This window comes from Terrapene carolina, unplaced genomic scaffold (genome assembly GCF_002925995.2).
Source record: "Terrapene carolina triunguis isolate 2854851 unplaced genomic scaffold, T_m_triunguis-2.0 Scaffold66, whole genome shotgun sequence".
In the NCBI taxonomy this organism is placed as follows: Eukaryota; Metazoa; Chordata; order Testudines; family Emydidae; genus Terrapene; species Terrapene triunguis.
The window spans coordinates 54,873,324-54,887,713 of NW_020664417.1; the positions used below are offsets into that span (position 1 = coordinate 54,873,324).

At 41.3% G+C, this 14,390-nt stretch overlaps 1 protein-coding gene across 1 annotated transcript in view; it reads right to left on the reverse strand.

The window, feature by feature from the left end:
• The window catches only part of SPATA18 (spermatogenesis associated 18), a 41,179-nt gene that overhangs the window by 22,989 nt on the left and 3,800 nt on the right, over positions 1 to 14,390 (reverse strand). Inside the window, exons 2-4 of the mRNA XM_024215997.1 lie at positions 9,650 to 9,755; positions 9,415 to 9,530; positions 7,206 to 7,324 (exon numbers count right to left, since the gene is read on the reverse strand). Of these exons, the coding sequence (XP_024071765.1) occupies positions 7,206 to 7,324; positions 9,415 to 9,530; positions 9,650 to 9,755 (341 nt within the window). The remainder of the gene's footprint in view (positions 1 to 7,205; positions 7,325 to 9,414; positions 9,531 to 9,649; positions 9,756 to 14,390) is intronic.

The window sequence follows — 14,390 nt, forward strand, 5'->3', positions numbered from 1 at the left end:
CTCCCGGGAGCAGCTCCAAGGCAGAGGGCAGGAGCAGCACACGGTAGTGCGGGGCAGGACAGTTGAACTGCCGGCAATTGATAGGCTGCTGGGTGGCTGCCACACAGGGAACTTAGGGGAGTGGGGAGCTGATGGGGGGCTGCCAGTCCACCCTGGTTCCAAGCCCCCACCAACTAGCTCCAACGGGCTGCTCTTCCTGCAAGCAGTGGACAAAGCAGGCAGCTGCCAAACGATGTTATAAGGGAGCATTGCGCAACTTTAAACGAGCATGTTCTCTAATTGATCAGCAACATAACAACGAAACAACGTTAACCAGGATGACTTTAACTGAGGAGTTACTGTACTGCCAGAAGTGAAAGGGGGCATGAGGTATAACACAAAGGGGTCTCACAACCACGTAATTCTAAGAAAATCTGTGTAGTTTCATCTCCTCCTGCCACTTGATCTTGACAGGCCTATGAAACATTTCTGATATACTATAGGGACAATGAGAAAGGAACTTTATGAGGTAAACTCTGAAGGTTCACATTCTTGGGGTTTTCCTGTACCTGGGGATGATACACCCTATGATGTTTAGAAAACTCCTAAATATTCAGTACTCTCTTGGTGTTGCTTAGCAGACAAACCCCCAAAGTCCTGACTGAGGAGAACACTGTTTTGTCTTTCACACACTATTTTACTTTGCTCCACTAATGAGAGATACTCATGAGTCGTGAAATGTCATAAGCAACTTGAAAAGCTGAGCATGTAACTTTCAAGAGAAGTTATGAAAAAAAAAGAACAAAAAACATAGACAAAATACATGTTTACTTCTCTTCATTTGGTCTGCTGAGTACAGCCTTAACAACTTGATCTTTAACCCCAGTCTGGCAGACCACCCTTCCAGGTGAGGAAGGCCAGTTATAGATAGTCCCAGAAGCCCTCACTGCCACAAATGAATTGGAAGGCATCATCACTGGAGAGCAGTGCAAGCCATTCTTTCCCTCCCTTGCATGCCCAAACACTCTTCATATTTAACTAATATCAGCTGTATGATGTAGATTTAGCTCTGATTAAATACAAGTCCCCCAGCCACTACCAAGAAGATTCATTTTCATTTCCGGAGAGTTTATGTTTGCATTATGCAAACTACAGTCAACAATTTTACTAAGGCTATGTCTACACTAGCAGTTTTGTTGGTATAACTTATGTTACTATGGGGTGTGAAAAAAAATATCCCCCAAGTGACATAAGTACACCAAGAGAAGTGCTTGTGTGGACACACTATGTCTGCAGAAGATGCTCTCCCATTGATATAGAGCGGCTACACAGGAGATCTTACAGTGGCGCAGCTGCATTGGTACAGCAGTGCCGCTGTAAGGTCTCTAGTGTGGACATGGTCTAAGGTATGTATCTGAGGTATTTTAGGGGAGATGCATCCCAGCATCAACAAGGAGCTTTAAAACCCATTATTAGTGACACTTGCTAATGCCTCCTTTCAAGATGAAAGGTTGCCAGCCACCCTTTAACAAGCAGTACTAAGTGCCTCACACTCAAGAGACTGTTTTGATGTTAACAGCCTTAGTGATTACCATAAATCAATAATTTCCCTCTTTCTTCAATCCCTGCAACTCTAGTTTTTGATAGTCACCCAAGGATAACAATACCATCTATCTCCTTCAAACAACGAAGAGAGATGATTTAGTTAGGCTTTTCATCAACCTTTGATTCTATTGACCAAATGTTTAGATAGATCTGTACAGACAATTCGTTCTTTCTTCTGAAAGATCCCAAAAGGTGGCAAAAACACTTTTTCTTTCCCAAGGGGCTCTCATATGGAGTCCTCCAGCATTCCATTTTATCTCCTCTCAGGTTCAATGTAGACATTTGGCAGCACGAGGAGATTGTGAGATGTTTTGTCCTACAGTGTCATCAACATGCAGAAGACACTCAGATCTACATCTTCTTTTCATCCAACACGGATACCATAGTCTTTGCTTACTAAGAGTTTGATAGAGGAGATGCACACAGGATCAAACTAGTTTATATCCAACCAAGATGAGACAGAATGATGCTGATATGCAGATAGAAAACATTTAGAGGAATGGGCCATAATTGTGACTATGCCATTTATTGAAGCTGTTATGTCTGATTTCACCAATATGGCTTACCATCTTGAGTTTATTGCCACTCTTGGAATTCCAGATGAAAGCAATTATATATAATGCTTTGGCTCAAAATCTGAGACCATTTCTTGCTGTTATGATCCTTGCCACAGTTAACAATATCTTTCTAAACAGTCCAGAACAGTGCAACATACTATACTGGGGCTACTGTTGAAAAGCACTTGGAAGTTTCAGCAAGTACAGCGTGCTGTGATTTGCTTGTCGAATAGGGTAAGTCATTTTGATCTGATAACTCCAGTGCTCAATGCTACACACAGGCTATTGTGTGCAGTTCAACGTGTTAGTTGCCAGCTCTTCAGTCCTAACTAGTTATTTGAGAGACTGTATCTCTTCCTCTGTCCTTTCACAGTGACTATGATCTGCTGAGATGCTGATATTATTGGTTCCTGTCAGTGGCAGATTATCCAATGGGCTGATGGGGCCCGTCCCCAGGGGCCCGGCCAATTGTGGGCCCTGAAAAAATGGGCACCCTGCCCCCAGCAGAAATCCACCACAGAAGTGCCCAGGTGGGTGGGGTGGGGGAAGCCCCCACACCCGACCCCGCTCCCTGGCAGAAGCGTGGGGCAGCAGGGAAAGCCCCAGTGTCTGGACTCCCGCTGCAACCCCGGGACTGGAGGCCAACCTCCCTGCCATGGCCTTAGGGCAGGGGTAACTCTCACTCCCCGCTGAGGCCCCAGATCTGTGGCGGGAGGGACAGAGCTTCTCTGATCTTGGGGCCATAGTGCGGGGGGCAGAAAGGAGCAAATGGGTTGTGGGGCCGCAGTGGGGGGCCAAAATGGGGCAGGACTGTGGGTGGAACAGGGGTGGGATCGCGGGGGAAGGGACTGAATGGGGTTGGGCTGTGGGCAGGGCCACAGACAGAAGAAGAAGAAGGGGGGCAGGACCACAGGTAGAAGGGGTGGGAAGGGGCCCCCCCATTTGCTCTGGCCCAGGGCCCCATGAAATCTTAATCCGCCACTGGTTCCTGGCAGCAGGGCACTCTCAAAAGTGGCTATATACCTTTGGACTTTGCTCCATCTAGTGATCCATGAGATTCTGGCACACTCCCAGAATAAATATAAAAGACTTACCTGATAGGTCATGGTCACCAAGCGTCTAATTGATAATGGGACCACATCAGAGCATAGCAAGAAAGATTTTATATAGTGGTTTGGAAAGACCTATTTTTGTAAGCGTTGGGTTTGTTTTAATTAATGAAATATATGTAAACAGAGCTGGTCCATTATGTCCCAACAGAACATTTTCCCCAAAAATCCCAATTTGTCAAAATTGAAATGTTCAACAGAAAGGTGTTGATTTTTATTAAATTTAGATGGAAATCTCCCTTATTTCCTGCCAGCTTACTAGCCTCCTAAACTCCTTGGCAGCATGCTAAACTGGGATTCTCTGGGCTTTCAGGCTCACAGCTCTTTGACAGCCCATCTGCTGAGCTAATGGGAAACCATGACCAGACATTTTCAAAAAAATTCCCTTTCAGTTCTCCCAAAACAGGGTTTTTTTGTAAATCACCCTTTCATGGAAAATTTCTCATATCCAACCTTTTGTTTCAAATTAAACTTGTCCATGGGAGCTCCACATGCAAGTGCAGGGATGATGCACACCTTCATAAATAATCTATAAGATAATTAGCTGAATTATTGCTGACTTCATAGGTCTCTCAAGCAATAAACTATTCATATCTGGCTTGAAAGCAAACTAAGTTTTAAGCAAAATCTAAAAAAAAAAAAAAATGTTATTTTACTTTAACACAAAGAACCATTCTAAGTATATTTTCATCAGCTCTAGAGCAGAGAAACCTTTTGCATACATTTTCTATAAACAACATTTTTGTTATTAAAATGTTTCCATGTGGTGTCCTTAAAATGCATAAAACACAAAAGCAAACTATGACTAAGACTTTATACACACGTAACCTCAATAGTTTGATGACATCACAAACCAGACAAGCATAAATTTTGTGGTTTACCATGATGATCTAAGGAAGAACCCTGCTAAGATATAAACTGAGTGTCTAAAACGCAGGTGTCTAAAGCCTAAGTGGTAACTGCTACATTGCACCTGCACTAGGGACATCTTCTAAACAGCTCTGTGGGTCAGAGATCACAGGTCTGCATACTCCGAACTAACATAGCTACACCAGCAGAAAACTGTAGGGTAGACCTGACCTTACACACAAAGGAATACTTACATTTCTGATGATGTACTGACTTTAGACCTTTTTATAAAGCTGACAGAATGGCTCCTGAGAGCAACAGTTGTGGACAGATACATAGCTTGAATTGAGGAAAAACATGATGATATCCCTGAATTTTTTTCCCCAAATCCCTCTTCCTTTCCCCCCCTTCCCCCAAGCAGTGGCAAGAAGTTGGGGGTTAGTATAACCAACTATCTACCCCCCTCCTTCCAATTCAAGCCTCAGCTGCTTTTAATATTGAGGGTTTTCTTCTTGAAAATGGCTATTTGAGCACAACTTATAGTGAAATATAGACTTTCAAGTTAAAGGGAACAAAATCTTTTAAGCGGTTAAAACGTAAATGCGCAGAGAGTTTCACTCCTAGCAGCCATTTTTAAAGTTTTAGTTGCCTATGACAACAATGAAAACATTACAGGAAATATATCGCTGTTCCTGCACACATCTCATTGCTGTTTTCTTTTTAAATAATATACCAAATATAATAGCTTAGTTTTAGCTAACACTAAGATATTAATCTTCATTTACTACGTTTATTTATTTGCCTAATTTAATTATCCAAATATGTTACTGTTATGACTGTCCCCCACTCACAAGCAGGAGACAACTGGAGGTAATAGACGGTTACATGTCATTACTAATGGAACTAATATATGGTGTCCCTCAAGCATCTATTTTGCTACTCATATGCTGTTTGATACATACAAGGAGGCCCTGGGTGAGACAGGACCATATCCTGATCCCATTGAAATCAATGGGAGTTTTGGAACTGACTTCAGTGGGAGCAGGATTGCAGTCATAATTTCTGAACACTAGAGTATTAGTGTGCTGATATATAACTATACATCTCTTGCCCTGCAGAACCCGCTACCTCAGCATCTACACCAGAAGAGTGCTTGCATGCTATAGCTCACTGGATGCACAGGAGCAGCCTCATTCAATACTTAAGGAAGACAGAAATCTTTCTAATAGATAAAGATCACAATTATGCAAGGTTTTTCTCCCTTTCTTTGGGTATGACTACATTGCAGTCAGAGGTGTGATTACAGCACGTGTAGACGTACCTGAGCTAACTTTGATCTGGCTACCTCTAATAATGACAGCAATGAAGTTGTGGCACCATGAGCAGAAGCACAAGCTAGCTGCTCAATAGTAGATATCCAGGGTTCCAGATGGGTTTGTATAAACTATGCTTCACTGCTGTTGTTATTCAAGCTAGCTAGATCAAAACTAGCTCTGGTACATCTACACATGCTGCAGTCATACCTCTGATTGCTAGCTAGACCTACCTGTTCCTAGCTGTTGAGAAGCATATTTATAAGTAGTTGGAAGGATAAGAATATTGGGCATTCTTTTCAACCATATCTTTTCTATGAAATGTCATATTTTGGATTATGAGAGAGACAAGGTAGGTAATATGAGATCTTTTATTGGACCAACTTCTGTTAGAACATAAAAACGGCCATACTGGATCAGGCCAATGGTCCATCTAGCCCAGTATCTTCTCTTCTGACAGTGGCCAATGTCAGATGCTTCAGAGGGAATGAACAGAACAGGGAATCAGCGAGTGATCCATCGCCTGTCATCCACTCCCAGCTTCTGGTAAGTAGAGGCTAGGTTTGCATCCCAAACCATCTTAGCTAATAGCCATTGATGGACCTATCCTCCATGAACTTATCTAGTTCTTTTTGAACCCTGTTATAATTGGTGGAAGGTACAAGCTTTCGAACTATACCAAGTTCTTCACGTCTGTGGAAAGAAATCAGAATGTCTAAACTAAATAGAAGTAGGGACAGATAGCTAAGCTCTCTTAAGGTGTCAGAAAGAGACAGAGCCTAAGATGGAATCCACTACAGTTTGACTAGTGGTTTACTCTGGCTTGACCAGAATGAACTATGCTTGAACCTTTATTTCACTATGCTAGCCTAAGGACTTCCAATGCTGTGTAATAAATCCTACTGTGCTTTGAAGTCACTGCAAATACTTGCTGAGGTGCATTAGTCCCTGAAGAGTGTACAAGTCTCTACTACGAGTCTATCTCAATTGGACTCAGTAGACAAATCTCACAATATGAAGCAGGAGTGCTGGAGCCCAGAGGTTCAGTCTAGAAGACGGTGAGGCTGGGTGGCCTACCCTGAAGCTAAAAAGAAGGGCTCCCTGGAGGTCTGTCACACCAGAGTGGTTCCTCCAAAAGACTATTTAAAAGCTGGGACACAGCAGAGATCCTGTGGATCTGCTTAATTATCTGTCTCAACTTATATTTAGCTCAGGTACTCTGATTTCTTTCTCCAGACCTGGAGAACTCTGTGTAGTTCGAAAGTTTACTTCCACCAACAGAAGTTGGTCCAATAAAAGATATTACCATACTTACCTTGTGTCTCGCATATCCTGAGACCAACACAACTACAACAACACTGCAAACAAAAAACCATATTTGGATATATCCAAAATGTGCCAAATGTCATACGTGGCATGAAAATTTCCCTCTGTGCAACTTGCAGTACAGAATCTGTATTAAATAAGATACTGGTATTATGATCAAAAGTTTTTGGGGCAAAATGTTTAATTTCTGCCAGGCCTATTGTCTTTCAGGCAGCCGATGATTTTAAAAATTATTTTAATTTTACAAACAAACCAACCAACCAAGATTTAAGTTACTTACTAGAAGACTTTTAATGCCTTGGGTATACAGTCCCACATCATTCAAATTCAGAAAATCCAGAGTCTAGATACATTTTAAATTCTTATTTCAAAGCAGAAATGAAACATTTTGCAAATCTCTATTAGAAGTGAGGTGTGAGAAGAAAAATGAATTTGTTATTGAAAAAATACACAGTTAATTCTCCTACTCTTGTTGCACTAAGGTGAGTTGTAAACGAGTTGAGTTCAGTTCTTTCTCCAACTGTTGTAGTTCATGGTTCCGAGTGCTGGCAAATTCCCTCAGCTGCCTTTCTTTCTCAATTGACTCCTACAGTGAAATACAAATATCACACTTTTTGAATGTTATGCCCGAAAGTTATACAACATTTCTTTAGAACAGTGGTTTTCAACCCATGGTCCGCAAACCCCTGAGGGTGCGCAGACTATGTCTAAGGAGTCTGTGGAAAGTTGTCATTACCATAGAATGGTAGTTTTCAACTTGGGGTCTGCAGACTAAGTCTAAGATTTCCAAAGGGGTCGCACCTCCATTCAAAATGTTTTGGGGTCCACAAATGAAAAAAAGGTTGAAAACCACTGCCTTAGAATGTCTCATGACAGGCTGTGCATTTCTGAAATGATGCAGTAAAGAATAATTCTAAATTGATCTTAAACAAAGAAAACATTGTACTTGTTCAAATAGAGAGAGAGCACAAAGCAGCCAGAGAGAGATTAAATTACACTGTGGGAAAAGTTACATATAGTGGTGCTTTACTATTTCATTGTAAGATAGATAGATATTAGATAGATATACATATGGATATGCACACAAATATACACACACTACTTTTTGTCCATATTTTTTCCTTTCTAGTCAACTCTTAGAACTAAATATGCCAACAATTCTTCCTGTATTAATTAACTTTTTACACATTACTGGGCATGCAAAATAATGGGGGGAAATCATAAGAGCAAATTAAGCAACTAGTATAACTGAAAAGGATACACCCTTGCACAAGCAACTCTGCTTTTAATACCACATTGCACACCCTTATAAAACTGTAAATAAACTAGTAATTGTGCGCTGGGTTTCAATTCTCTGTTTGAAGGCTTTCCTTTCATTTGCACATGCAGTTGAAAACCCATAAATTATCACATAGATTATTTCTTTCACTACACCTTTTTAAATGTTGTCATTTGTAAAAACAAATTAAGAGAAAACTGCTCTATTCCCTGTACCAAGTACAGACCCTAGCCAGATTAATCCTAGTCCATATGGTCAGATGTCATTTTACCTAGGGGAAATAGCTTATTTAAACTGTAAACAGTGATTTGGGGGGGGGGGGCGCGGAATGTAAAGTGAGAAATCAGGGAGATCATGAAGACATTTGCTCTCATCTCCCCACTAGCTAACACTACTGTTTTCTCCCAAAACATACAAGAGTGCCACAGAAGATCTGCATCTCCAGCTGAAGTATTGTAAACAGCACCTTCTGTAAATCTTATGAACCATGCAGTGGAAGAGAAAAGGAACACACACCACTGCTATCCTAGTCCTCAAAGTTAGGTGCATGGTGGTATCATGATTTATATTTATTTCCTGTAAAAAAATTTCTCACAACACATGTATTAGAGCCCAACCTTCAGAAGAACAAAAACTAACAGTTAGAGGGCATGGGACCTTATGCGCGCCCCTCAGTTCATATGAAGAGTTTCACAAAACACTAAGTTGCTTACAATACAGGTATGGCGTAAAGCAGGGGTAGGCAACCTATGGCACGCGTGCCAAAAGCGGCACACGAGCTGATTTTCAGTGGCACTCTCGCTGCCCGGGTCCTGGCCACCGGTCCGGGGGGCTCTGCATTTTAATTTAATTTTAAATGAAGCTTCTTAAACATTTTTAAAACCTTATTTACTTTACATACAACAATAGTTTAGTTATATATTATAGACTTATAGAAAGAGACCTTCTAAAAACATTAAAATGTATTACTGGCACGCGAAACCTTAAATTAGAGTGAATAAATGAAGACTCGGCACACCACTTCTGAAAGGTTGCCAACCCCTGGCATAAAGTCTTAGGGTGATATCACAGCAAACTTATAATTAGCAAATTTCTTTACCTTGATGTAAAAATGTATATAAGAAACTAGTTTCTTGGACAAGATAAAAGATCTTAGGCTTGCTAAGCTAATTTAGTCAAATTAACTTCAATGACTTCTTTCATTCCCCTTTTAAAGCTTTTTTTTTTTTAAATGACATAACTGTCCAAGTTAACAATGATGGAAATAGTTCAGAAGGCAAACGGTGAGAAAACACTGTTTTAGTTAGTAAAAAAAAAAAAAACAACATTGATTTTTAATTGCAGGAAGTCTTTGATTTATATATTTTTATCATCTTAAAAATAAACATTCAGCATACCTGAATCAGAGAAAGACTGGTTTCAAAGGGCCTTCCCGAAGTAGTACTGGAAAAACAAGTCCCCAGCCATGGCAGGAGACGAGATTTTATTGTCTCTACACCTGCATAATGCCCACCTAAGAGAATACATAAACCAGGTATATGTGAGAAAAATGCAGAGATAAATCCTTAGTCTGCACTTATAAAGAAAATGGAGGTGATATGTACAAACCATAGAGACATGGAAAATTCTCACCTTCTCGAGCAGTTTGATTGAGGATTGTGAAGAGTTGCCCCTGAATCATGGAGTTCATTTCTATGATTTCACAACATCGGTTCAGATTCTGATCACATGAGTTAATCTGTAAATCAGAAGAATTAAAACATATGTTTGGGGTTTTAGTTTTATTTTGTTTTGACTTTTCTAAATAATTATGTTTATGATGTACACTGAACACGATATAAGAGCTTTTTCTATAATTGTGTCTATGACTTCATTACAGCTTCCTAGACCGCCATTGGAATGTTCAGATACTTCCAAGTGGTGAAAAAATAACACATGATGTTAACAGTTACACCAAAGGGCTGGGAGTCAGGAATTCAAGGTCCTAATTTCAACTCTATCATTGACTTACTAGGTGAAAGAAATCATTCAGCCTCTCTATGCCTCAGCTTTCCCCATTAATAAAATAGATGGAATAACACTTACCTACCTCATCGAAGTGGCATGAAACTTCATTAATGTTTAAAAGGTGATATAAAATCATTGGATGAAAAGTCCAATATAAGTGCAAAATATATTTCTACAGACTAGCTGAAATAAACCACACTTATAAGGTTACTTTGTTGCACCGTCAATATTTACACATAGCTTACATGTGATTTTATCTGTTTTTAATACATATTGAAACAAACAGTGTTCAAGAACAGGAAGAAACTAGCATTATGTTCTTGATACAAAAAGCAGAAAAAAAATTACGGAAAGCTATCAGCTATCTCATGAAATTACTGGAGTTGGAATTTGTCCAGGACATTACTGCTAATTCTACATCTGTCAGGAAGAGCTCTAAAACGTCTTTACTGACAATGACAAGTGGTCAGAATTTCTGTTTACATATCACATCTGAAATAACTGTACCTCCAGGAGTACAGTGCCCCTAACATTATACTGGTGTACTGGTACAGTACTGCCTCAGAAAGTTGACTACAATGTACTAGAAAAAAATGGTTACTCACCTATGTATTAACTCAGGGGTAGGCAACCTATGGCACGTGTGCCGAAGGCGGCACACGAGCTGATTTTCAGTGGCACTCACACTGCCCAGGTCCTGGCCACCCGTCCGGGGGGCTCTGCATTTTAATTTAATTTTAAATGAAGCTTCTTAAACATTTTTAAAACCTTATTTACTTTACATACAACAATAGTTTAGTTATATATTATAGACTTATAGAAAGAGACCTTCTAAAAACATTAAAATGTATTACTGGCACGCGAAACCTTAAATTAGAGTGAATAAATGAAGACTCAGCACACCACTTCCGAAAGGTTGCCGAGCCCTGTATTAACTGTTATTCTTTGAGATGTGTTGCACATATATACATTCCTCTGCAGGTGTATGCGTGCCCAATGCATGCAAGCTGCACCCTACACCTGCCGTAGAATGTATGTGTGCACAATCATTCAAAGGAGAATACTCCCTTTTTATAGTGCAAGGGCTTTCTCCAGGCGTTTCCCAACCAATTAATTACCTGGACTGATCCAACTTATATTTTCAGATCTGATAAGACGTCGCCTTGGGGTGGTATGACTGTAGATATGAATGTTGCCTAAAATTCTCCATGTTCATATCCATAAGTTCTGTCGTGCAGGTTTCCCATCTCCATGGCAATTAGCGTGGAGGTAGGAGATTGGGGTAGGGGTCTGTGAACCGAAATTAAAAGTTGGACACCAGTCAGCTGAATTAATTACCAAAATTGATTATATGGATTTTTATGATAACTGAAATGTTCTTGATTTTAATTAACCTTTCAAATCCTTCAGTTTTTGGTGTTTGCTGAAAGGCAGCTTAGGACCTTTAGCTTCTTGGGGTGCTGAGGCCAAACACCAAGTGCATGGTGGGTACTGAGCTCCCTTAAAGCTAGCTCTTGACATGAAAGCCAGCCTTTGAAATGGCGACTTTAAGTTCCCTCCCTCGAAAGAGGGACCCAAAGAACAAGACAAAGGCCCAAGATAATGCAGTGTGGCCTCCGTCTCCTTTGCCTTCTGTATAGAAGCTGCTATCTTCTCCCAAACAAGTTGTCTATAAAGTAAGACAGGTCCTTAAGCTCTCTGGATCTCCAGGCATCCACTATTGAAATAAGTGGCCCTCACCATTGCATCATCTGCATCAAAAGTTGCCAATACCTGATGCCCTTATGATCAGCTTCTTAAGCTTCTGGCATTTCTATTGAGGAAGAAAAATCAACCAAAATAGAGGCTTCTTCCATTGTTCCTCCTGACTCTTGGTCATGAAGGACTGGTAGTGCATGACTTGGAGGATTGCAGTCACACTGATAAACCTTCTCTCTAAATGAATCCCAGCACTGCAGCTGAGGATTCTGGGTACAATACCATAAATGTGTCCAGCCTCCATCACCAAGCTCCAGGTGGCATGAGGGTAGGAGTGGGGAAGATATAGCCTGGGGCAGTCTTAGGGAAGGGTGTACTTTTTACTTAACTTTCTTCAAGGCTGGGACAGCTCTGTAAGGGATCTGCCACAGCTTTATCACTAACTTGTCAAAAATAGGGTGCAAGGGTACAGCAACACTACTTGATGGATGTGGTTTCCTGTCTAGTTACCACCTAACCATGATCTTTGTATATTTTTCAGTTAAAACCAGGTCAGAAATAATCAGTGGTCATGGAAAACTTCTGTAAAAGTTGAGAAAAAAGTCACTGTCTTGGTATTCTCATAGTGGAGATGTATTTGGCATCAGGAGAGTCCTCTAATCTAAATGCAAAGACCAGCCCTCATCACCCTGATCCTCAGCTTGATTCTGCCCCAATAGCTGGAACTATTCAGGTAATCAGGAAGCCTGGAGTATCATCAGGGTTCTGGGAAGTATGGACACTGGTGGCACTAGAGTTCCCAATGCAAGAGGTGTCAGTGTAAAGGCCAGAGCTACTTGCCCAAGGAGCACTGACTCTTGGGATGCAAGAGTAGATTTTGGTGCAAACAGAGTTCCAACTGTACTGAAATTTCTTGCACCCAATAACCAAGACAAAGAATGCTTTGAAGCCAGAAGTGATCAGACCAGATTGCCAAACATACATGGATACCTGGAATCATGACCTCCTTCTCCTCTTCATGCATCTGAATGCAGGAGTGAAAAAATACAGAGGTCTTGATGTGGAGCAATCACGAGTCAGGGGCTTTGGCAAAGGCATGTCAGGGAACTGCTGACTGTTGTGGTGCCTTGTCTCAGACTCCTGCGTAGAGGTTCTGTCCCATCCCATTAGCCTGAACTCAGTACCGCCTCATCCTTTGGCTACACTGGTGATGATGCTGCAGGAGACTTCTGCGTTGAAGCTGTCTGACTGGGATTACTGGAGTGAGGAGCAGGTCTGAGCAAACGCAGCTATCCCTGGCACCGTGTTCCAGTGTTGAGCAGTTGTAGAAAAACTCAGCTTTAGCTTCAAGGATTTACCCTTTGAATCACTCCATCCTAGCCAGCGTCATGCCAGACTTACAGGAGTCTCTATTGGGTACCTCCAGGAAGACTTAGAGACACTCTCCACATCAGGGCATGTGGTGACACATGCAGGCAGTCTGGCACCCCTGCACATCATTGTCAACATAACAGATATACAAATTGTCAGTCTTTGACATCGTGGTTTCAAACTTTGTCAGCACAACAAACAGTTTCCTCCCATTTTAGATGCCATACTTACCAACATGGGTGTGTGTTGAAGGAAGTGAAGGAACAAGTGGAAAAAACAAGCACCATGAAAGTTGCTAGGTACCCTAATGAAAAACGGTGGCACCCTAACTGAGGTGTTGGTGCTCAAAGAACAGTGCTGATGCTGAGGCACCAAGGAAAAAGGAACCCAGGTGTTGTTTAGAAAGTGCTGAGGCACTGAGAACATCAAAGCAAAAAAATGGCAAACATCAAAACTTTCTCTGCACCTATGCACAGAGGCAAGTGCCAAAAGCTGAGAAAAAACAGGCACACAAAGTGGGAGTAGAAGATCAACAGATGTGTGTTGAAGTGGTCAAGGCAAGAGCCTCAATACATAGCACCAATGAACAAGACCTGACAGGAAGTCAGAGAAGGTATGGTAAAAGATCCCTGGAGACTGTTGGGATTTCAAAGGAGCTGGAGCAATGGCTAATGAGGTGTAATCTTCTGTAGGGAGCTCCTTCAGTGACCAAGGTCAAAAAGGAACTGGCTAGTGTTCAAAGGGCTGCATTTATTCTCAGCTCAGAAGGTACATGATCTTTGTATATTTTTCTACTATCCACTGTCACTCCCCTCAAGGGTTAAAAATCCTTAAATGCCTGGGATCTCTGCCAGTCCCATGTTAAAAAGCTAAGGCCCAGGAATAAGAATCTTGCAATGACAGCATCTTTAGGGAAAGTTCAAACAAATTGTCCTCACTTTTAAGGCTCTTCATAGCTCTGCCTTTTATCTAAATCTCATCTCCCCTTTGCTCCCCACCTTGACGCTGTACTTTACCCACTCTCCTCTCCCTATCCGCTCTCTCTTCCTCCTCCCATTATCTCCTCTGTCTGTCCTCTCACACTGCCCCTCTTCATTCTTCTCCTGCTCCATTTCTGTTCTGATTGAAACCTGGATCTCTCCTTCTAAACCTCCCTCCAAAACTGCACTCCCTCATGGTGGTCTCTCTTTCTCTAACACATCCCACTCAGAAATGGCCCAGAAAGATTGTTTGGCATACCATTTAGAGAAGTTCTAATGCATGGTCATCCTATTTTCATATTCCTCCTACTTCCAGC